The following is a 25,504-nucleotide window of genomic DNA, read 5'->3' as shown; positions in this document are numbered from 1 at the left end:
CATTACATCGTTTTATCCGTATATGACTGGCCAGCAACGTCAACTCATACCCAGACAATCTTGCGCTCGTCAGATGTTGAGTTTTCGTTCGGTTCAATAGAGTGTCGACTGCATGCGGAACCATTACCGTGAGCATATTACCCATGACTAGACCTGCAGACTGTCGAATGGACGCCGCAGCTGCCGCTGTTGCCCTTAAGCAACTTGGCAAGGCTCTTGCTACTGGGTCTAAAGTCGAAGAAAAGTATGCACATGGGCGTTGCTTATCACCAAAAGATTGTGTCAAAACACTCAACGCGCAACCATCCCTCTCGTGAACGTATAGTGTAAACGGCTTACTGTAATCAGGAGTACCCAACACAGGAGCCGAACACAACGCATCACGCAATTCAGAAAAACTTTTCTGACATTCTTCAGACCAAGGTACTGGAGATGAAACATCCTTGCACGTAAGGGCTATCAATGGTTTTGCCAACAATGAAAAATTTGGAATCCATTGTCTGCAGTAGGACGTAATACCTAAAAAGGCACGAACATCTCTCTGGGTTTTCGGCACAGTCATTCGGGAAATCACTGCAATTCTCTCTGGGGTCAACCTTCTCCCTTCTTTTGACAATAAGTGACCTAAATAGGTAACTTCTTGGCAACAATACTGTAGCTTCGAAGGTGATACCTTGTGGTGCAAGTCATGTAAATAGTGCAATAATGATACTGTAGCCGTTTTGCAAATAGCTTCTGTATCAGCTGCCACTAAAAGATCGTCTACGTATTGAATCAAAGCTGCACCTTTAGGCAATATAAAGTCATCAAGCTGACTTTTAAGTGCTTGGCTGTAGATTGATGGACTCTCACAGTAACCCTGTGGAGCGCGCTTTAGCCTAAAACTGCGACCTCCTAATGAGAATCCGAACAGGTCTCTGCTTTCTTCTGCGATCGGAATACTAAAGAAAGCATTCTTTAAATCGATCACTGTGAACCAGGAGGCAGATGCCGGAATCATTGTTAGTAAAGCCGTAATGTCGGGAACCACAGGAAATTGCGGAACCACTATTTTGTTTACCTCTCTCAAATCTATAACAAAACGATACACAGGAGGTTTAGTTGGGTCAGTTCGTTTCAAAATTGGCAATACAGGGCTATTGCACACGTTTCCACGAGTTTCTTCAACAACACCCTTTCCAATGAGATCATGAATGATTCCTAACAGTGCTCGTTCGCCTTCAAGAGAAATACGATATTGAGGTAACCGCGGTAATCGCGCATTTGGTTTTAATTGGATCACATAGGGTGGAATGTCTAACAGACCCACATCATTGGGACCTGTGGCCCATAAGGACGCTGGGAGGGAATTCAATTCCGGTGGGAATTTATCAACCGATAAATACATGGGAGAGATCACTCTCCTCCCCAATGTAAGTTCCACTCCTTCAGGGGAACAATACAATGTTGCATATAATCGTTTCAACAAATCCAAGCCCAAAAGATTTTCACCACAGCCTGTAGATAGAATCAGTGGAGCCGTTAGCTCACGTGATCCAATCATAAGAGGCAAAGGGTTAGAGACTGGGTTACTAACAGGGGCGCCAGAGAATCCAACAGAAACATTCGTTAAGCCAGACAAAGGTGCGCCAGGGAGTTTTGAATGCATGATGGAACTTTTCGTCGCACCAGTGTCTAACAGAAAAGGCTCAACTACACCCGATGTAGTCACTGCAACGTAAGGCCCACTCTGATCGACCGGAACTGACACTACTCCCTCTCTTTGTCTTAGGCTGTCCTAGTAGTGGTCATTTACAACAGTCTCGTGGTCTATATAATAATCATCAACATTATATTGTGCAGACCGAACTGATCCCGCATTTCGTTGGTCAAAATAATTATTTGCATCCGATTGATTCTGATGACGATCAATCTGATTGTGGGATGAACCACGACCTCTACCACGTGGTGCCTGCTGAGGACCACTGCCACGATTTCCTCGAGCTGACACACCATTTAAACGGTCTTTTAAAGCAAGACACTCATATTTCAGATGTCCCTCTTTCCTACAATATGCGCATTGATTATATCCTAGTGTAGATCTGGGATCAAAGTTATCAGGACGCTGCTGCATCCTATCAGACTGTGCACGGGGTCGATACTGCTGTTGCGCATCATTTTGGTTCGATCGCGGAGGGTATGCTTGCTGCAACAAAACCTTCGTTTTGAGTTCTTTCGTTTTCTTTTCTACACGATCATTTTCTTCCTTTTCCCTATTCTCATAATACTGAGCCGTTGCCAATATTTGCGCAGGGGTTGAGACTGCCCACGCACTTTCTGAATTCTTTAATTTGTTGCATAGCTCAGGCAGCAAATTTGACACAAATTTGTCAACGAATAACCGCTGACCTCCCTCAGCGCCCATGTCCTGGCCGCTGTGGTCGATAAACGCTTCCTCAAACCTCGTAAAGAAATCCGAGACGCTTTCGTCTTTCTTTTGCTTACAAGCTGACAACTTATCCCAGTTCACCTTCATCGCTGGCATGAGAGTTTTCATGAGCGTAATGATTCTCTGAGGCAAATCCAAGATCATTTGTTCAGGTTTAGCTCCACCAACTTGTAATGCATCAGCTGCTAGCAGTGCAGCCCAATCACCCCCTAATTCAACAGCGTGATTGGCTTGACGAATTTTAGCCCAAACTGGTTGCGGTACAACATTGCCAAACAACATGTCGATGTCGGCAATATTCATAATAGAAGCTTCCACCAGTTGTGATAACTCCTTATAATAACCAGCCGGATTTTTACGCGGATCGGGTAAGGATTGCTTCACCTGCAAAACTTCCGATCGTTTCCATGGAAGATGTATCCATACCCTTTGAAAATGCGGCAGAACCGGAGGGTTAGCTTGCGGATCTCCAGGCACCCACAGTGGCGGGACTTCTCTCATGGGATACTGACCAGGAACCGCTTTCCAATTCTCAGTGGTATCATTTAATGACACTCGAGAACGTGCTGCGGGTCTAAATGCTAATAAACGTTCCACGGCACGTCGTACATCGTCACCTACAATCATACCATTCGAAAAGTTACTCTGGAGTTCAATTATGTCGGACGGTACATCATCTACATCATTATTGTACCATTCTTCTCTCAAAAAGTTACACATTTCCTCAAATACGAATCTCTGCGTAGGCTCATTAAACTGAGAAAATGTATCGAACACTACACGTGGGGTGTAATTGGCAGGATGTCTTATCCACCTATGTGCCATTGTTACTAACGTCTCTTTCTCCCTACCACTAGGGATCTGACTCCGTCTCTGAGGAGTATCAGATGAATCCGACGAAAATAACGGGCCAGGAAGAGGTGAATAAAGGGTAGCAACAGAATTAGGAACACGCTTACGAACAGAAGGAGAAAGAAAAACAGGAGCAACAACATTAGAGGTAAAAGAAGACATAGTAGGAACGGACAAGGTAGTCGGAGAAGCAGAAACAACAGTCTGAGAAGGTACAGGTACAGGAGCAGTAGGAACGATAATAGATGGAGGAACAAACGTAGGATTAACAGCGGGCTGGCCCGCAGCCGCTGGAGCAACAAGGGGTACAACAGGAGGAACTACAGGAGCAGTAGCACCCTGTACATAAGGAGGTGGCGACTTCATCAAGTATGATAGCAAGGGATCCTCCTTCATATCTTCTTCTTTCTTTTCTGATTTATCCGGTAAAGCTGGGTAACATTTATCTATTTTCATATGATGCAATCTAGTAGCTATTTCCAGGTCTTTTTCTTCTTTGTCTTGTCTACATTCTTTTATAGCTTGCATTATCGGAACAAATTCCTGCTTTTTATCTTTTTTAAGTTGTTTGATTTCTTTCTGTTTGGCCTCTTTACGCCATATTCGAAAGGAATCAAACATAGCTGGCCTAGCTTTCTTTAAAAATAATTTAGCCTCAAGATTATCTAAAATCAAAAGTTCAAAAGTTCCGTGTGGTGGCCATCTAAGGTCACCGTCCTTCTTCGTGTAGCGGATCCAGTAATCATTATAGATTATGGGACCCACACCGTGTCGACTATATAGATCATGTATCGGAGTTCCAACTGGAGGTATCGGACATGAGTCCTCCAACCGGGAGTCCATTGCGCAACATTTGAAAATACGAAACAAACCACTATGGTTAGGCATCGTGCACACTAACCTAGTATCAAACTTCAAGGATTACCGAAGCAATAAAACCTCGTGTAAGTCAAAACCCTCGGTTTTTGGCAATTGCAACTGTCAAATAATACTAAGAACCGATACTAAGAACCACAAATGCAATGGAACCATGCAAATTACCACAAAGCCTGAGGAGGCTATTACAAAGCTCAATGAGCTATTACAACAAAAACCTTAAAGGTTAACACCAAAGCTTTCAAAAAGCTAAAAACAATCACTAAGGACTGGGAGCGACCCACAAATACTTAACTCAGAACTTCAATGGCGTCACCAGGAAGGCCCGTCTATCGTCTCGCTCTGTACAAAGGTCTACGCCGGGCGTCGAAGACAGGTCGACAGTCAGGGCATCGGTCCGTTGCAGCCGTCAGGAGGCGGGAATCTTCGCAGGGAAAAACTTCGGGCCACTTATTTCGACAACAGGATCGATGAAGCGGGGTGCACCTTCCCTCGGAGATTTCACACGAAGTTCCTCACGAACATCAGGCTTTGGACCGGACCGGTACCGCTGAAGTCGCCCCACGTTGGGCGCCAACTGAAAGACTGGACTTTTATCAGTACCAGCGGTGCCAGGGAACAACACCTATAACCTTCATGGGATACCTGTTTCGGCGCACAAACTACAGAGACACGGGACACTTCCTTCGACGTCAAAGATTCAAGGTTTATTACTGCAGGGAACACAGAAGTCACGACAAGTACAACACGTGCAACTTGGGGAGACTGCTTCAAATTGGTTCTGTGGATCGCTCCTTTTATACAGTTTTTACCCATAGGACATCATGATACACAAAGTTTACAACCCGGTTCCCATAATTATCCCTCAGAGGGGTCGCTTTGGTCACTTTGATACACATAAGGTCCGGAACATAAGTGCGGAAACATTTGGTGGTTCCCAACTGTAAAAACCCATCTTCCCAACATTAGTGAATTCCAATCGGCAGTAAAACAGATCGAAATAGGAACTAAAAACAGGAGAAGGGGAAGATGGAAACAGTGAGAGAGTCGACAAGGGTGTAAGAGGGGAGGTATCGGGAAACACGAGATACAGGCATCAAAGGGACGTGCCTAATGAGATGCACGGCTGAGACAATAAACTGGCACGGCAAGATGAGCCTCGAGCGGAGCCATCTGCCTTACAGTATCATCCCCCTCATCATAAAGACACTTACAAAGAACATGTGTCTTCCGCAAATATCGTGGGAGTCCCAGGGTCGCGAAGCGGACAGTGTCCGTTCGCTGCCTACTTGAGGGCAAGAGACAAAATGGATGCCGTATCTAAGATGGAACCCGTGGGTACAGATGGAAAACTCACATATCAAATGAACGGTTCAAGTTAGCACAGCGAAACTGCGCACAATTACTAGACTCGTCATTTACGGTTCTTAGATACCAGACTCGACCATATTCGTGCGAGTCGAAAACATCACCTAAAAATTGTCACGGAACCTCAGGAACCTCACTATATGTACAAACAGCGGGGAATGGTCCGAGACACCCCTCGCCCTATATTCTGCCAAGTCCCCCGTCGAGAGTTCCTGCCTCGTAGTGAATATATAGTCCAATCTAGAAAAAACCTTGTGGGCCCCTGAGTAAAAGGAGTAGGCTGCCTGTACAGGATGGAGCCACCGCCACACATCAGTGAGACCAATCGCGTCCATTCTACGGGCCAAAGCAGTCACTGCCGTCACTGCGTGAGAGTCCCCCGATCTATCACTGGTCGTGCACATCACATCGTTGAAGTCCCCTCCCATAATCTGTGTCGTGTCAGCAGTGGCTAGCAGTATGTTCGTGATCTCCTGCATCGTCCGGTTTTGTAATTTGGGTGGAGCATATACTGACAGCAGCGTGTACCTGCGCCTCCTCCATGTCCCCTGTACCCCTGCAAACGTGCCCTGCGGGTCCAGCCATGTGTGTGTCACCGTGAATGGCGTCGTTTTCCTTATGAGTATTGCTGTGCCCCGTGAGCCCGTCGTGTATCCCGCGTGTGCTAAGACTGTGTACTGCCCACGTGCTAGAAAAGCACAATGGTTCCCCCTCAAATGTGTTTCCTGGAGGAATATGATGTCTGGTGCTATGCGTTTAATATAGGCATTGACCAAGCCCCTCTTAATTTTGGAACCCAGGCCGTTTACATTCCAGGTTAGCGCCTTTACCCCAGCGCCCTCCCGGCTAGGTTCAGCTAGTGTACCTGCCATTGCACTTCACACTGACCACCGAGTGCCCGATCCCGGGTCCAGGGCAGTAGCAAGGGTAAGCTCTGCTGCTTCACTGACACCACCCCCCTCCCCCCCCCAACTCCCCAACTCCCCAACGTGAGGAAACAACAGTACCAACATGCCCCCCCCTCCCCCACCCCACCACCCTCCCCTTCTAGCTGCGCCCCAACATGGGACCAAACCATCCATGGGAGTAGGTCATTCGCCCTCCCGCACATCCCTCCCCAGATTAAACTGTGTTCAGTTCAGACACCCAAAAAAGAAACTGTAGGGGGTGTGCCAACTTGCGTGCTCCTTGATGCCGAGCTGCTATCACATCCGAGCTGCATGTTCCTGCCTTCAAGAATGAGAGTCCTGAGTATCTACGATCGGGTCTTGACCCGAGGAGCCTTGCTCTAACTGGCGGATCTCCTTAGCCAAGGGGTGTAGCGATTCGCCCAAGAGGTCCATATCTTCCTCGCCGGATGAGGGGCCTTCCGATCCCTCCACGTCATCCCCCTCGGAGCGTACCCCTCGCCTCAGACTGCTGAACCTTGATCCCGCCACTGGGTCTTTGCCTGGGGATTCCGATCTGCCTCCCCTGTTGTTGGCCGATCCTCGGGTCCTATATGGCGTCGCCGCGCTCGTGTGTTGGGTCCTCCGTAACCTCCGTCGTTGCGGCTTCGGCCGCTCCCAGCTCGATCTGTCCCTCACCTCTCTGTCCATTGCGTCCCGACTGGCCGCCTCCCTACTGTTCAAGATAGGGCGCTCCTCCAACCACTGCCAAGCGTCTTCCGGGTGGGCAAAAAAGATAGACTTGTCCTTATATATCACCTTCAGCTTGGCGGGGAAGAGGAGCATGTATTTAAGATTCAGGGACCTCAGTTTCGCCTTCACCGCGTCAAAGGAGCGGCGTTGTTTCGAGACCTCCTGGCTGTAGTCCGGGAAGATCATTATTGTAGTGTTCTCAAGGCGGATCTCTCCCAGGGCCCTGGCCTCCCTCAGAATAAGGTCCCGGTCGGCAAAGTTCAAGAAGCGCGCTATAACTGGCCTGGGTCTCGCGCCCTCAGGTGGCTTGGCCAGAAGCGCCCTATGTGCTCTTTCAATAATAAAGCATGTAGAAAATGGCGCCTCGGGGAAAGTAGCTTTCAGCCAGGTCAGGAGGAAGGCGGCCATGTCCTTTTTCTCAATCCCCTCCCTAAAACCTACAAAGCGGAGGTTATTGCGCCTGGACCTGTTCTCAGCATCGTCCACCTTCCATTGGAGGTGACGGTGCGCAACCTGTAGCTCTGCCATGTCTTTCTTGAGCGTAGTGATCGCCTCCCCGTCTTCCTTCACTTTGTCTTCCACTGCCGTTACTCTTTCGGTCAGGTTCCGGAAGACCTGGCGCAGAAGCGTCACCTCGGCCCCAACCTCGCCAATCTTGGTCTCTAGGGCAGATCGCGATGCCTGGATGTCCGTTCTGGATGCTTGGATGGCCTCCAGTAGCATGGCCGTGTCGGTGTGGGGGCCTGGATGGTCTGCCATGGACCGTGGCGCCGCGAAATTGTCCATAGGTCCCTGGCGCGGGGGTTTGGGTGCCGGGTTATTCTTCCCCATCTCCTCACCGCACATCCGCCCAGGAGAATATGCCGGGATCCCTGCTTCTGTATGGGAGCGCCGGTCAGTGTGTGAGCCGCCGGATGACGAGAGCGTGGGTAACTGCCTCCACGTCTCCCCCCGTCCAATAGTCCCCCAGGCCCTGGGTCTCTCCGCTCGGTTCACCTGCAGGGCGCCCGTGACAAGATCAGCCCCCTCTCCTGTGGGCCATAGTCTCGCCGCACTCTGTGAGCCGTCCCCGCCACGTCGCTGCTGATCCCAGCGCCCCCGGGCCACTCCACCATCAAGGTGGCTCCAGCCGGTGTCTCGGGGGGGGGGGGGGGGGGGGGGAAGAGGGGCCGCCGCAGGCCGCGGCGCCCGTGGCAATGGGTTGGTGCTCCGGCGGGGGTCGTCCCCCCCACTCCCTCCGCTCACCGTAGGTGTCTGGTCCACCGCCCTCAGTGGTGTGCCGCAGCAGGAGCCGGGTGTCTTCTCCCGTCGCTCTATCTCCCGCCGGCGGTCCTCTTGGTGCAGGTCACCGATCACCGCACGTATATCTCCAACTGCCCACCGCAGGCTCTCGGTCTCCTCTGAATGTGTGTAGGTCTCCGGATTCACCTGGCGGAGGGCGCCGGCTGTGGACCCGCCGGTCGCGGCTCTAGTCAACCCGCGGTCCCTCTTCCCTCGCGGCCGCCATCATGGCCGCCGTCCCCTCGCCGTCAACTTCCTCAGACGCGATCCACCGGCTCCGGAGGGCTGAGACTTCTCAGGCAACTCGCTCCCGTTCTCAGAGTATGAGAGGTATGCTCTGGCAGCGCTGCAAGGTCGGTTTTGACGGATTACAGGCGGAATACGGGGCAGCTTGGCCGGAGTTCCGGTGTGGCACGTCTAGTCAGCCATACTGCCCGCCTGAATGTCACGTGGTTTGTGAGGGTCCCGGGGCCCTGCCGGTCTCCCTCACAGTGGCTGGAGTGTCATCACAGGCGAAACGGCGCCTGCCGTGCCTCTGCACGTACCTTGCTGCTCCACAGGGGTCAAAACCACGGTGCGACTCGACTGCTCCCCACCGTCATGCAGGCCGTGTCTCAATGTAGTGGGCGGGGCCAGTCCTCCGTTCCCCGGGTGTTCCCGCCGTCGGTGGAAGGGTGGCTCACAACGCGGCCCCCAGACTGCTGCAGCGCCCCACTGGGTCCACCGCCGGAGTCAATCTCCTTATGCCAGGAAGTCGGGGGACCGAATCGTGGCTCTCAGCGCCGCCGGCGATCCCTCACTACTCCGGGCGCCATCTTGGTGTAGGTCTCTCCGTGGTGGCTGCTCTCCGCCGGGGATGGGAGGCAAATGCAAGCGCCGGTCCGGGGTGTGCAGTCTCACAGCATTGCCACCCACCTTCCGCAGGTCCGAGCAGTGGGGCCAAGATCCAGCCCGTACTTCGCTCGGCTCGCTCTGTCGCCGGCGGCCGCCATATTGGTGTAGTCGGGCGCACGAGCGGATGATTTCGGAGTGATTTTTCCGTTCTGAGCGCCAATATATTACTCGTTTCTCGCCCTCCGCTGGTGCAGGACACCATCAGGTTCCCAGCCGTCGTTTCGGGGATGGTACAGTTTCGGAATTTTGTCGGATCTTGAGGCAGCTCGGCAGGAGCTCCGCTGTGGCACGTCCTAACCGCCCATGCTGTTGGCCACGCCCCGCCAAGAATACATTGTTGAACGTATCTATGATACAGTGATCAATGTCCACTGAGGTTGCCACTATGTGGATTCAGGAGGTATAGGAAAGGAACAATGGAACAACCACTGGATTAGGCATTGATTCTTGTAAGTGGCACAAGGCTCGCAATAGTTGTAAACAAAAGGAATCCATGTGCGAGATTATAAGTAATCTGGTTTGATTAATCTTCTCACCACCTGGTCTGGGTCTAAAATCACACAGGATGCTATTCACATAAGACATCTATATCCCTGTGGTAACTCTATTACAAAGCCATAATGGAAAAGTGACTTTGTGTAAACCATGTAGGTCAACAGAGGCGTTCACACATACGGTTAAGGTTTTAAAAGGCACCAGTTAGACTGTAGTTATGGGACTGTAGAAATGGGTAGAATCCTGTGTGGTCCATATGGTGCTAAGAGCACGATGGCATTTCTGGGAGCAGACTTTAACAATGTACATGTCCAGTGTTTTCTCTCTGATACAATTGCACTGTGCAGGTGTGCATGACGCTGCCATGATATGAACATGGATGGAAGTGTTAAAGTTCTGTGGAGTGTCAGGTTAGACTGGTTTGAGGGGCTAGTAGGAGAGGGACAGTTACAATGTGCCTGGAGGGAGAATTGTTAAGAAGTGCAGGAACCGGCTGCCATGCCAGGTATACCATGTTGGACCCACTGCTTGAAGAACCCCGATCACAGACAAGTCCCACGAGTCTCATGAGGAGTGATCCATGCTCTTACACTCATGGTCTATGCAGTTGAACATGCCTTTCCAACTTCAGAAGACCTAGACCAGAGACAGAATGTGAGATTATAACATTTCAGGAGAACCTGCAAATGTCCACGTGGTTCTAATGTAAGACTGGAGTCACTTGTTCCCGTAGGAAGCTGGCTTGTAGGATGTGAGAACATGTAGAGTGAATTTGGGGTATGTGTGAATACTACAAGTCAGGGACAATTCAAAGTCTGTGGTGTCCTGAATACTTTTACAAGACCCTTAGGTCCCTGGGTGATCCACAAGATATATATTGCCTTTAGGACAGCAAAGTCAGTCCCCTCTTTGGCCTCTGGCCTCCTTAGTGACAGGATTGCACTGAGGCGGTTTGCCTTATCCTTTTGAGGCAAGGATTATTACTTTGCAATAAAGTAATAATGTGCATAGCATTAATGATCAGGGGGTTTGATTACTTGTCCCCGGTATGCCTGGGACATCATTAGGTCATTGTTTTAACTTGCAGCTTCAAGTAATAATTTAGAAGCGTCTGGGAAAGATTAGCAAATTAAGTCACAGTAAAGCCTAAACCACTGAAGTGAAAAGCATAGTTTATCAGTGCATGCTCATTATTCAATAAGCCAAAGGTGACATAGCATGATTACTCAACTTGAGTTTGGCAAAATGATGAAGTCCTTGTTTAAATGTTCATAATAATCAATCAGCCATAGGCAGAAATGGGTTGCCTCAAGCCCATATTGCTCAAGTAATTTAAAGGTGCTGGGGTTTCTCTTTTCTTACCAGGACCAGGGTTGGTGTGAGAGAGAACTATTTAGTCGTGCACTTGTAAGGAAGGTTAGTTCTCCATGACCATCTTCTCTGGTGTAAACCGAAGGTTTCTTTCCTTTACTTTCAGAGCAAAACCCTCCTCCTTTCATGCCACATAGCACCATCTTGCATTCAACATAGCGCTTTGAATTCTACATGTACAGTATTAAGCGGCCTTGTAGGGGTGTTGCAAACGCATGCACCACCAGCTAACATATGTGACAGACCCAAGTTCAGCTGCATCATATAAAACACTTCGGACAAGCAGGAGCAACATTGAATGAGAAATGTAATGCGGAGAACACAGAGTCTGTATTAAGAGAACAACTGGGAATATTGACAGGATGCTGTGTCTGGTGAGCATTTATCAGCGAACCTGCGTCATATTTCTGCAAAAAATGCATTTTGTGCTCTTGGAAAAAAGTGTGACTTATCACTATGTCAATCACTGTAATGGTTCAAATCAATAAAATGCTCCTAAGAGGTTCCCTCGGAGGAAAAAGGCTCACAAAGGCCTCTTTCCATGGTTACAGACAACACAAAGAGCACTCAATCACAGCAGGAAACTGAGAAAAAGACCTCACTGGAAGCGACAAAGTCTTGAATTCAAGACGTTTTATTGGAATCTGAAAGCAGTTTCTCCCCTCCTGAGCTTTTACCCGAAATGTACCACTCTCCAAAAAAGATTCAGCCTAATTGCACCCTAGGAGCGATCTCCCTCCTATCAGGAGCCTTTTAGTCGGTTCGCCCTGGACGTCGAATAAAGTGCCGTGGCTGGCAGGGTAGGCCAAAGCAGCAGGGCCCTCTCGGCCAACACAACAGTGGCCACTTAGAGCCGGGGGCCGGCAGCCGCCGGGGCACGTTGGCCCACACAATACTGCGCCAACTCCAGAGATTGCCAAGCAACCTCCACACTAAATTTCACAGCGGGCTTCTCTTTGGCCCATAATTTTCTTGCTTTCTGCAATTGTGGGTTCTTATGGGGGCACTTCCCGCCTATTGGGGTTCTTGGGGGAGGTGTGGGTCACTCCCAACTAAACGCCATGCATTTTCCATGTGATTTATTTCGCACAGAGAGGGTTATTTTCAGTTGCCAGAAAATAAGTGAGTCAGGGCGTCATAAGGTTTGAGTGACTAACAATGAATTTGCAGGACTGAAAACAAAATATTCCAATAAAAAATTGTTTCATTATTCATAGGTTTCTCACAGCAAAAGCAGAAGCAGATGGGGAAGTAAAAAAGAGCGTAATGAGATACCACCAGCATACAGCAAAACAATAAATCTCACTGAGCAAGAATGAACAATGTGAAAATACCAACCTAAGTGTCAGGAGGATACTTTATTTCAAAAGAAGTGCAATCTTATTTTTAGAGTTCTGAATCTTGACTAAATGTTGCAACAACCTCTTTCTAGTGGGTTGTTCCAATTCCATAATGTTAAAGAGATCTTTCCTTTACCGTATACGTATAACATATGTTAATATAGCGTTTGTGAGTCCAGATATTGATTGTACATATCGCTAAGAATGACAGGTGGTGGAGTGCGCGGTGTGTCTGTTGGTCATTCCGCCTATCCATCTGTCTGTCTCTCCATCACCTTATGTTTCATGTCTCTGTAGCGAGGTCCTGTTGTACTACTTATATAGACCAGATGCAGCATAGCACAGGAAACAGTGGCAAACACAATAATAGGACGAGCCGGGTACCGTGGAATGAAAGTAAAACAGTGATATTGGAAACGACGCTCTGTCGCATTCCCACAGATCTCAATATCCCCGCTCTTAGAAGGGGTATTCTTCACTGTTTCAATATCTGCGACTGAGATGGACTAAAACCCCCTGCCGGGTGCATGGATGTAACTGGACAATGGCATCTAGTACCCGCAGAGAGTTTCTGGTATGATTTTTATCTCAATGAACTGGAAGGGCCCAATAACAATTATTAACCTACATGCTTAATCGCTACAAAGCATGACCCTGAGCATCCGAGACTATACGCCTGATTTAGATCTCGGCAGATGGGTTACTCAGTCACAAAGGTGACGGGTTTCCCAACCGCCGATATATAAATCCCATAGGATACAATGGGATTGATATTTCAGCGGGCGGGATATCCGTCACCGTTGCGACAGAGTAACCCATCTGCCAAGATCTAAATCAGGCCCTATGTCTGTACATTCGCAAACTGCATAATAGATGTAGGCTGCTTTGGTAGACGAAATCAACAATAAAGGGGATTCTGAAGCCAAATGTTGAAAACAACAGCGTGTTACCCCTAATAAACAGGTAACGATGAATAAGTAGTAGGAAAAATTGTCTGATCAGAAAAATAGTTACTTAAATGAAGAAACTAACATGCTACGTGTTTGAAACTTATCACTTAAAGCTTTGATTAAAAGGTTAATAAATCTGCCATTGACCTCAATATGGTCCCTTTTCACAACAGGCAACTGTGAATGAAGGTCAAAGGGTTTCAGTCAAACTTTACAGTCCAAGGATTCAGCAAGGCTTGTGAACAAAAACTGACTTGGTGAAGGGATTTGGGATATTTACCAACATTCTGGAGGCTCTGAAAAGGCAGCCTACTAGTTTCCTGAAGGGCCAGTCAGCCAATGTTTTTTGGAACTGTTACAGATAGGAATCCCTTGCCCACTTTATTGTTATTTAAGGTCCAGCCCCCGACAGCTTGCATAGCAATAGATCCCCGAGGTGTACAGAGTCTTACCCAGTGGGGTTCATATTCAGAAGGCCTTCCTCTGTCCTCTCCCTCCTCATACAGATGGAAACCCTCTCTCCGTGCCTGGTGGTACTCCTTCCGTAATTGTTGAATACGGTCTGTGTTACCAGCGGATGGATGAATACTAAAAATAAAAAGAAGACATAAGTACAGGCAGCATCTTTCCAGCAGTGTATAGCTTATTTCCCTATGGATCCGCAAATCATTGTTATATGCACTAAATCCAAATCAAACAAATTTACAGTATCTGCTGTATTCTTGTTTCACAGATTCCTTTAGATTGCCCACCAGTTATCAAACTTGATCCATGCATGAAGACTGGGAAAACATTGGATATTTAAAAATAATGTGCCACTTGAGAACCTAGAAAAACCCTGGATGACCATTTCATAGTTGGGATGAAGAAGATCAACACGAACGTAGTCTTCCAGATAACAAATCAGTACTTTAGGCAAATCATAGGGTCAGACTACAATTTTGTAATATTCTTATGGTGAGACTTCTCAATAGGCAGAGTACTCCTTAAAACCATCTTTTAGCGCTACATTTAATAGTAAATACTTACAGATAAAATTCCTTTTACAAGACTCACTGTAAACGCCACTTTCCATACATACTATATGAGAGCTTCATCACCGAAAACAAGGCATTGAAAAATAATATCTTCTCATATTAAAGATCTTGTCCATTGCTTCTGATACAGAAACTTAGGGGCTCATTAGGATGGCAGGCAGACAAGTCATCCCGACGTGAAGAGGGAACGCCCGCCATAAGTGCGAGGGTCCCGTGGGGCAATTAGAATGCGCCTTACACATTGGCGGGCGCATCCCCCATATTTACCATTGCGGCGGGTGGTGCTGAAAGCACCGCCCGCCGCAGTGCTAAAAATGCATATTGCGCATTCCAATGCACAACGTGACAGGCACCGCACGGTGCCTGCCACATTGTCTATTGAAATGCAGGGGTGTACCATAGGTACCCCCCAGGTGCACCCCCCAGAGTCCCTGGGGGTCCACAACGGGCCCCCGCAAGCAATTTCTGCATGCCTTTCCGTGGTGGCAATGCCGCCACGGAAAGTCATGTTTCCACCCCTATAGTAATATGGCTGGCGGTGTCTAACAGACACAGCCGAAAAGAAACAGAAACCCTGCTCCAAGTTTATGTATATGTCCCACAGGGGGGTCCTACTTTTTCAAAACGACCAACAAATGGGAATTGGAGCCACACATATACAAGACCACTGTATATTTTCAAAAAATCATCATTTTATTTTTTTCGATACTTGATAAATTTTATATAGAGCTCTGATTTCATTAGGATAAAACACTTAACATATGCAAATGAAGACTATTAAATAGGTCAAAAATATGGTCCCGCACACGTCATACCAGTCCGCAATCAGACCCAATCGTGACTTTCATACTGCACCCCTCACACACTGATTTTTAAAAAGAGAGAAAACAAACATGCATTCAATTCAAAGGTACGTAAATGTCAGTTGGTACAACTAAGATGGATCAAGTTCTTATCACACCAAGTGGTAGGGGGGAGAATCAATGAGATCCAAACATCTTAAACAGATGGAGATTCCTCTCTCTCTAGAATCACGCCGACGCGCTTTTCGGTGTAGGGCCCACATGGGCCGCACCTTCGTCAGGGCAAGAGGGTACCAATGTGTGGGGGACACACCACTGTCTCACTGTCTGCACTGCCTTTCTGCATGAGAAAGGCAGTGCACAAAAGCTCTTACTTCTCAATCAAGGCCCATATATACAACGAAATTGCCCACTTGACCATTGAGAGCCACATGAGTCGCAAAGGCCAGCATTGACTTTCAGGGAATAGCTGATGTCCTTAAGTCCCCCCCCCCCCCCACACACACTTTAACAGACACAGCCACCATATTAAACTCTTTTCTGCCCGGACGACTTGTTGACCGGGTGGAAAAGCGGCGGACGGTCTTTCCGTCTGCTGCGGTCCCCCCCGCCATAGTATTATGGCGGGGGTGGGGGAATGGGTGGTGGGCAGGGACGGAACTCGGGCGGATCCGCCCGTGATCCTAATGACCCGCTAAGACTCTAGGGAAAGAGAAATACCCTGCCCACTGCCAGGAAAAGAAAATCAGATTCTATAATGATGCACTTGTGTCGGCGTAGCTGGCTCAAGGAGCAGTCTGGATTGAGAATGAATTTCTGAATGAGTTTGTGAATCACTGGAATCTGTGGAAAAATATTCATTACATCCCAGGGCCGGCTCAGAAGGAGACCATCTTTAAAGAAACGTTTTTTGCATGAAATCCAACAGGAACAATGACAACATCTAGAGCTAAAAACAAGTCAATCCGAGGAAGGCCCCGGGGCACTGCTCATTAACAAGTCTGCTTCTATCCCAATTAGGGCTGCTGACATTCTGAAAGCTTTTGAGGAGCCATTTTTCCGCTGGGGCGCAAGGCTTCTGGATTTTGAATAATCAATTGCTAAAAGTATGATGACATCATGCTAGGAAAGTATACTTTGAAATCATGATATTTAGTTTCCAATATACCCAATTACTCTTCCTTGTGACGCTTATGCTTGCCCTGTCAGCCCCTGTTATAGAATTTGGTGCGTGAGTCTGGCTTCTTCGTGCTTACCAGTAGCAAAATCATTAAAAAAACCTGCTGTTTATTTTGAAAACTGACAAGATTTTCATTTTTTTCTGAATCGCAGGGGCTGCCATACAACTGAATCTTCAGGACTGTAGGAATAATGAATTTAAGGACATCAGCTATCCCTGAAAGTCAATGCTGGCCTTTGCGACTCATGTGGCTCTCAATGGTCAAGTGGGCAATTTCGTTGTATATATGGGCCCTGATTGAGAAGTAAGAGCTTTTGTGCACTGCCTTTCTCATGCAGACAGTGAGACATGACTTGCCTTTTGTGAACTCACATTCTATGCTGTGGCTCTGTGGTGTCCACCAGCTTCACACAATTCTCTGAGAGACACTTCAATGCTTTATTTTTGGTGGGGATTAATGCTCTTGGCTACTGTGGCTAACTTTGAAATATTAGATTATTTCTTGAAGTGCAGACTCTCTAAATATTATAGCACTTCACTTGATATACTTATAAAAATATGACTCAAGGGCAGAGATTACCATGTATATCAACACTTTGTTGGGCAGAGAGCGAGCTCAATGTGACCTGATAAGGCTTGGCTAGCTTCCTTTGTTGGCCTTGGAATACTACTTCGGGTATTTTAAAGGTGGGGAGGCTAGGGGGTAGAGACAAAGGTTTATGCAAAGGGGCCTTAGAGAATGTGAGATCCTGTGAAGGGTTGGGCTATGGAGCTCTGGCACTGCACACACCGACCTTCCCCAACAGCTCAAACAAAGGCATCTGATGTCACCTTCCAGGACCAGGAGAAGTCAGAATAGTGATTATGAAAGTGCAAAACTTTCACACACGAGCTTGAAACCAACCCTTCGCAAAGATATGCTGTCCTTTGTGTAATAAAGTCTCTTTGCCAGATTCCCATGTGAAACTTGCAGGTACCATGTAACACACAGAGGATCCATGTGAGTTGGAAGTTATAAACATTTGCTCCTCAGTTTCAGGCCTGACCCTATGAAACACGTAAAATAATACCCGTGTGACTTGTATAAGCCGCCGCCCATTACTGTAGCATCCCCAAAAGGATTGCTGGTGGACAGGAAAATATGACCAATGCCGCCAGCATGCTAAAGACTCTTTAATAAACTGGAAGGATGCAAGGCTGAAACCAGCAGGCTACATTACTGCATTGCTTTTTTTGTTCCTGAAAACATTCATATGTCGTCTTATACTCAGGGGTAAGAAACCTTTTTTTTCTCCTCTGCTTTCCGAGGGTTATTCAGTCAATGGTGAAACCAAGTGGCTCTGAGCAAATGAAGCAGAATAAAGGAGGCTGTTATATCTAGTTTTCCTTCCCTCCAGAACCCAATTATAATCCCTTTCACTGTTAAACATCTCTGAATGCCTTTTGTAAAGCGCTTGAAGGGCCTTGTGAATGGCGACGTTCACAGTACTACAGATGTACACGCTAACGAAAGCTGGGCTTTTATGCGGAGACCCATAGAAAGTCTAATGCCGGTCACCGCAAATGACGCGCTGATGAGACCACCGCTCCTGTTCCCAATTTGGGACTGTAATCTGAACAATGCCTAATCAGAGAGTCTGGGAAGAGACAAGTGGATCATCTGGCATAGTCACAAATATGAAAGAAATACACATAAAGCAACAGAATTCCATCCTCTGTGCCAGATGAGATGTCCTCTGTCACTACCTTGTTGACTATTTTAAATCCGCTATAGCAATTTGTTTAGCTATTTTACCAACATATGGAGGGAGCTTTGTTAACAAGCAGTAAACTGAAATCTGGCATTTGACGTAAATTCGGCAAAAAGGCAGATGCATGGCTCCCGACTTTTGTTAACCATTTAAAAAGGACACAAGTCCTAAAAGAATAAAGTGGGAGGTGTTTAGTAAGGCTAGGCAATCAGGTCTCATTTAGTGGCATTACCGGATGTGATGTCACAACCATATCAAACTCCTCACTCTATTGACAATGAGCATTTTCCTAGTCAAAGTTAAGGTACACACATTGGAAGAGGTGGGTGAGAGAGGGATTGGGTGGCGGTGTATGCAGATAGAAAATTTAAAAAAATAGTTTCATGTAATCTTTATTTCGGTCAATTACAATCATTAACCCCTTCCACGCTGATGACGAGCTGGGCTCGTCATGGCGTAGCTTCCTCGCACGCTGATGACGAGCCCAGCTCGTCACGTAAAGTGCACTTTAAAAAATCTCAGCGTACGAGCGGAATTCCGCCCGCACGCATGCGGTTAAAGATACATTAAAAATAAACATTTCATTAATATTACTATTCTCCTTTCCACTTACATAATCAAGAGCGATTGGGACACGGAGGTAAAGGTAGCAGATACGATTGTACATATATAATCACAGCCTCCCTTAGTTGATTTATAGAAGTAGCCCAGTGGAAGCGTGTTTATGTCTGTGCTACAATGGGGAGTTTCTTCCTGGCAATCTAGTATTCTTCTCACTAATTGCAGCCGTCTAAAGTTTATTACCACACAATCACCTCTGATGTGTTTAGGGGCATCTCCCACCCATCCAACTCTACGAACCATCAGTATGTCATCTACATTTATTGGATGAAACCGTTTAAATTTTATAAGCCAATCTGCTGTTTTATTTCGAAGATTGGACCATGTTTCTTTTTGGTCTCTTCTTAGAGTTGGGACTCCAGTTAGTACAATTACATATGGGCAGGATGCAGGGGGGAGTTTTAATACATCCTTGTTAGGTAATAGATCGGTCCCCTTGGCGCTATGTATAGCTGATTTTTCGATGTTAATTAGAGTGCCAGGTGCGGCTAGTTTGGCCATACTACTAGTAACACTTCCCCGTGTGGTCTCGCTATCTCTGTCTGAGTGTCCTTTCTCGTTATTGGTCTGCCTACATTCCTCAGTGCTAGCACTAACCAATGGGGTAATGTTAGTAGTACCTCCAGCTCCTGACTTATTTTGTATACTCCCATTATCGGGGGAGGTGCATTTCCTCCTGCAAACATCACCCCTACCATTATTTCCAACTAGTTTCCTCATTTGCTCAACCTTAGTCTCCATCTGCCTTAGGCTCAATCTCAAACACTCTTCCATATTTTCCAACCTTTCTTTCATAGCATTTTCCATTAGGGTTTTAATACTGGTCTCAAGGTTCCCTGTCAACTCTTCAAACCAGTTTCCTTGTGGCAGTTGACCAAACTCAGTTTGTGTGCTGGCGGATTTCGTTTGTGGTGTTTCACCCGCCGGCTCGCTAGTTATTTCGCTAGTTTCATTTACCTCCACTATTTTCCTACTTTTAATGTTTCGTGGGGGTGGGTTTTGCTTCTTTGGCAGCCCAGGGTCACGACTCTTGTTTTCCAGGGCTGACCTTGGTTAACGCAGCCTAGAAACTAGGGCAGGGCTGGTTACACAATTTGTTGATTCCTGCGTATCGGTTGGAATTAAAATGGGAGTAGTAGGTAGCCGTGGGGCGTTAGTAGTGATAACTATAGGGCTTAATGGAATTATGTGTGGTTGTTCTATATGGGATAGTGATTGATCCATAATCGGATCACTAGGATCACAGGATACTCGAGCTCCAGGTCTTCCTATATTTGGTGATATTGGGACGAGGTTGCCTGACCCTAAATCTTCTGTTTCTATACTTGTATGCACTAATACTTGTGGGACTGTTACAGGTGATTTAGCTTTCCCTATTGCTCCTAAAGATGATCTTTTGGTGGTAATCCCCCAGGATAAGCGCTTCTCTGTTAGTATTATCTCATGCTCAAGGAGCGATTCTGCCCTATTCAAAAAAGCGTCGAGGGTCCCAACCACACTGCCTCCCACCCATGTACCTTTTTTTTGGGTTTGTAGACGTATTAGCCACTTGGTATTATTATTATTATTACAGAGTCACTAACCAATATCCTTGTGTGAGTATCTGGCAAATGTCACTCAGATGGATGTACAGATGAAAGGGGGGGGTGGCCCAGCCCGGCCTCCTCTGGCCCCTGATGGCCACAGACGGCCCGCCCTTTGCCCGGGCTTAGCCCGCGTGCCGCCCGCGACGCGGAGGGAGCCGCGATGTTTTAGCACCTCCAGGGGCAGAAGTCGCGTGGGTGGGCGGGGAGGAACCACCGGGAATTGTGGGGCTTGTAGTCCACCCCCGCTCTCCGGCCGCTTGATGGAACTGGCGGCGGCGGGGGGGAACAACAGACCAGGTCCCAGAGCGCTCACAGCGCGATGCAGCAATCGAAGGGCTCCTGCCCAGCAACAGAAAAAAGACCAGGGAGTCCAAAGCGTCGGTAAGCTACAGCTTAAACTAGCAACCCGCGCCACCGAGGGAGCCGCGATGTTTTAGCACCTCCAGGCGCGGAAGTCGGCCTGGGTGGGCGGGGAGGAACCACCGGGAATTGTGGGGCTTGTCGTCCCCCCGCTCTGCAGCCGCTTGATGGAACTGGCGGCGGCGGGGGGGAACAACAGACCAGGTCCCAGAGTGCTCACAGCGCAATGCAGCAATCGAAGGGCTCCTGCCCAGCAACAGAAAAATGACCAGGGAGTCCAAAGCGTCGGTAAGCTACAGCTTAAACTAGCAACCCGCTCTACCGAGGGAGCCGCGATGTTTTAACGCCTCCAGGCGCGGAAGTCGGTGTGGGTGGGCAGGGAGGAACCACCGGGAATTGTGGGGTTTGTAGTCCCCCTGCTCTGCGGCCGCTTGACGGAACTGGCGGCGGCGGGGGGGGAACAACAGACCAGGTCCCAGAGCGCTCACAGCGCGATGCAGCAATCGAAGGGCTCCTGCCCAGCAACAGAAAAAAGACCAGGGAGTCCAAAGCGTCGGTAAGCTACAGCTTAAACTAGCAACCCTAAATAAATAGTAGCAAATCCATACCTTACTTCAGCTAACAAAATTATATATTGCAAACTTTCACTGCAACGGACTGGACTGAAACTGAGGCTTAAGACGTGTGCATAACATACACTGTGACGGACGTTCCCTAAGCCATGTACTTTATGGAGAGATTTTCAAGCCTGCCAGACATGACTCAAAAATACATTATGGAGAGAGGAGTCAGGTTGTTCCCTTACACCTACAACTCCCAGGTAAGGACAGAGTAAAATAAAATGGAATGCATAGTCCAGGACACCCGTAAGGCAGACATTTGGAAAGTATAAACATCTTATTAGAGAGATTTTCTATAGAAGAGTTATCCGCAACACACTCCGGAGTATGCTAGGCGTCAGCAAGATTTAATCTGGGGCAATTCGACCTCTCCAAAAAAGGCTAGTAGGTTCCTAGTAGAGTCAGCGCATGCCATGCCGGCATATAGGCTCTCATGTGCCAGGCACAGATACGTCAGTGTCACCTCTGAAAGGCCGGCATGCCTTGGCCAGATCAGAGGCTGCCAGTGATGGGCCAGAGTAGATCAGATGTCTTAGAAAGGCCATATGGGCAAACGTCAGGTTAGCCAGATGCCATGCTTGCATGTCTAAAACTTGAGAGTATACGTGGGACAGATCACTGACTTACCTGCATGATGCCTCTAGGTGGCAGGCATCATGCAGATAAGTCAGAGCCGCCGGTTTAAAGTAAATCATGGATACAAGCAATGAACTATGGACAAGTTGGGGTCCCACTGGGAGTCAAGAACAAGTCAGAGTTAGAAATCCACTGCATGATTGGCAAGTATTTAACATCTATTCTGCAGCATGATGAATGTCTGTAATAGACCTTCTCCAATAGGCCCCACCTCTTGCCTTCCGACAACCACCAAACCTCAGAGATCCGATCTACAGATGCCGATTACCTCCCATACCATGGACAAAATAATTCTGCTATGCAAAAAGCAAAAACAGGAGGTGTTTAACCCGTAAGCAGATTCACACTTTGGATGCCATCAAGATATTAAACGGGACAGGATTACAAAATACAGGGCACCAGTGCCTGGCTTAATCATGGGTGCAAAATTCCCCTAAAATTGGCAACTGTGAAGGAGAAACTGGACAAGAATTACATAAATGTCTGACTCACCACCACAACAACCTCACGAAAGCCAAGGACACAGTAGTCGGTGAACCATTTTTGGGACCGAACAATAACTACTTGTACTGATGTACCAGACACCATCTGAACTGGCCGCTACAAAGGCTATGGTATGAAGAGATGACCTCACCAAGCCCTACCGGTGCTCTAAGGGCACCAGCACAACATGTACCGGGTTAGACTCCTGCCCTCCAAGCCCACGAAATGCAGGGGTCTCAAAGATGACTATCGGGGTCTCCGCTCATGCCCTTCCCCTCCCCAGCCCTCCTTGGCAGTAAACAGTGATATGGGCCAGATTAGTATCCAGCAAATAGATCAGATGTGCCACAGGTAGGATTACTACCCAGTCTTGCGATGTCCATGACTCTAACCCGCTTGTGCCTTCCAGGTTAATGGCAAATCAACAAAGCAAAGACAGTGTCTCAGGGAGCCATGGGGTAGATGCATAAACCTGCTCAAAACGGAAGATGGATGGCACCATGGAAAATTACTATGCGTATTTCCTTTATAAAGTGCTTTTACCAAAGACTGGTAATCAACGTGCTTTTGCCTACACTAAGGATAAATAGAAGGCTGATTAATGTCATTCAAAGTAGGATTTAAAACCACACAACAATTAGAACAAACTTCATCTCACCTCGTGGATTCAGAAAATCAACTTGTTTATCTATATTGAAAACTGCCAGGAACCTGCTGTGTGTGGTTATGGTTTTAAAAATCGTGGTTTCAAAAATATGGATCACAAAAAGGACTTTATTAGCTAATCTCAGTGCTCATGAAGGCAGATATCACTCATGAAGGGTGACCAAGAACAAGTGCCAATGGGGACTTAGCACTTGGTAATCCAAGGTAGTTGCCACGTTGTTAATCCTCTTTTTAACGTCATAAGTATGCCTTATTTTCAGCTTGAGTGACACATATGTATAACCAGGGCTTCAGGAAGAGAAAAGAGAGTGGGGCTCCAATATTAAAATTGAATCAGCAAAGACCAACATACAACTAGCAGGTTTCAAATCAGCAGATTGACTCAGTTAGATCTGAGTCAACCAATGAGAACCAATGTATCAAGAGCACTTCAAGGTCACAGTACACAGGCAGAAAACATCACTGACAAATAACACAATAAACTGATCCCTAGTCCCGTTTCTTGTATAAGTGTGACCATTTGTTATAACATTCCACACATAACTGGAAGGGGCAGAGCCCACCCCTCAACCCCCTGTGGGAAATCAGCATTAACGTCAGGAAATGGAATACATTTCAGATAATCCACTGCCTAACACCAAAACTAGACCCCTACAGATGTTATGGCAACACCGTTTCCTAAACTATGCACTGGACAGTTGTGTAACAATCTTTTCGACCTGTTGGAGAGTACTTTGTAGCCTTGACAACAGGTAGGAAAACACTAGAGAAATAAAAAACTATAATACAACAACGAGATGTCTCATTCCATATGTACTACACACACATTTCTACATACCTTCATTTTATGTTACGCACACACAACCACGTTCAGCATATTCTTCTGTGCAAAGTGCCTCACACAATCATGATCCCGCCTAAAGAGAACACACCGCTCTGCCCTACAAACAAATACTTTTGCAATAAATACAAATTCACACCTAAGGCGATGGGCAATGCATGTTATTTTATATGTTGGGGGGGCGTGGGGGCTCTCAATCTCCAAAGTGTGGGGAGATGGGCTGGGCACAGGGCTGTGCTAACACCACGATGTAATAATGTAAGATGTACATCCCTGGCTGCTGTGTAGCTCAGGCAGGCACTCTTGAATCTTAACTTGGCGCCTGACAATTATGTGAATGTATGAATTGCATTCAAACTCACCAGATGAATTCAATCAACTCCGTGCAAATATCGCATACATAATCTATTAGTTTACCTTGAAGAAAGTGAGGCATTGAATCCGCACAGAATGAAGTCATCAGTAATGAAAAAAGAAACTGATAAGGTAATATTAAAAAAAAAAACGCTTTTCAACATCTGAGGTAAAAAATTAGACTCTGACGTTAACCTATTCTCCATCACCCTTTAAATGCATAAATTAAAGGATAGAATTGATCAGATAGCGGCTGCCGAGTCGAAGAGCAAGGAAGACAAAACCCCCGGCTGCTTGGAATGCACAGGCTCGCCTAAGGTTTGCAAAGGCACCTGAACTCGCAAAACAAAGGAGGGAAGGAAAGAAAGGCGCAGCTGGGGAGAAGCACCGAATGCCTTCACCGTCTGCTGACCCTCGAGAAGACCTTGCACAATGGCAGAATTAATATGTTTGGGTGGATAAATAACTGGCATCGCAGGGGGAGATACAGAGAGCGGCCCTGGACCTGTGCTAATTAGTTATAGTTGAAGTGTCCCATTCATGCCACCATCGTATCATGGATGGATGGATGGATGGATGGATGGATGGATGGATGGATGGATGGATGGATGGATGGATGGATGGATGGATGGATGGATGGATGGATGGATGGATGGATGGATGGATGGATGGATGGATGGATGGATGGATGGATGGATGGAGGGATGGATGGATGGAGATAGATGAAGAGGTAGCCACCTCTAGGTGTGCCGGATCGGCACGGGCTGTGAACAATGCGGTGCAAGAGGTGTACGTATAATAAAAGCCTGGATGGCTCAACAGTCGGGCACATGCGCGGACGAAGTTACATTATCGCACCCGCCAACTCCGGCGGTGTCATCGTATGTCACACAGTGGAAGACAAGGGAGTTGGAAACCCATCTCTTGTACAGAGGCTCTGCACTTCTGCTGGCCGTCAATGGCTTTATAACTTCTCCAGAACATCAGTGTCAGCCTTAGAAGGTTTTTGTTTGTATATTTGTTTGGGGGAAGGGTGCTCTTGCAATGCCCGGAACACAGCACGTCTCCATG

General features: G+C 47.4%; 1 protein-coding gene across 1 annotated transcript in view; it reads right to left on the bottom strand.

The window, feature by feature from the left end:
- PARD3B (par-3 family cell polarity regulator beta) overlaps nucleotides 1-25,504 on the bottom strand; it is a 2,182,026-nt gene that overhangs the window by 324,178 nt on the left and 1,832,344 nt on the right. The window contains exon 21 of the mRNA XM_078680290.1: nucleotides 13,948-14,083. Within this exon, the coding sequence (XP_078536416.1) occupies nucleotides 13,948-14,083 (136 nt within the window). The remainder of the gene's footprint in view (nucleotides 1-13,947; nucleotides 14,084-25,504) is intronic.

This window comes from Lissotriton helveticus, chromosome 3_1 (assembly GCF_964261635.1).
Source record: "Lissotriton helveticus chromosome 3_1, aLisHel1.1, whole genome shotgun sequence".
NCBI lineage: Eukaryota > Metazoa > Chordata > Amphibia > Caudata > Salamandridae > Lissotriton > Lissotriton helveticus.
The sequence above is the reverse complement of the archived record's forward strand: the minus strand, read 5'-3'. Positions and strand labels throughout refer to the sequence as shown.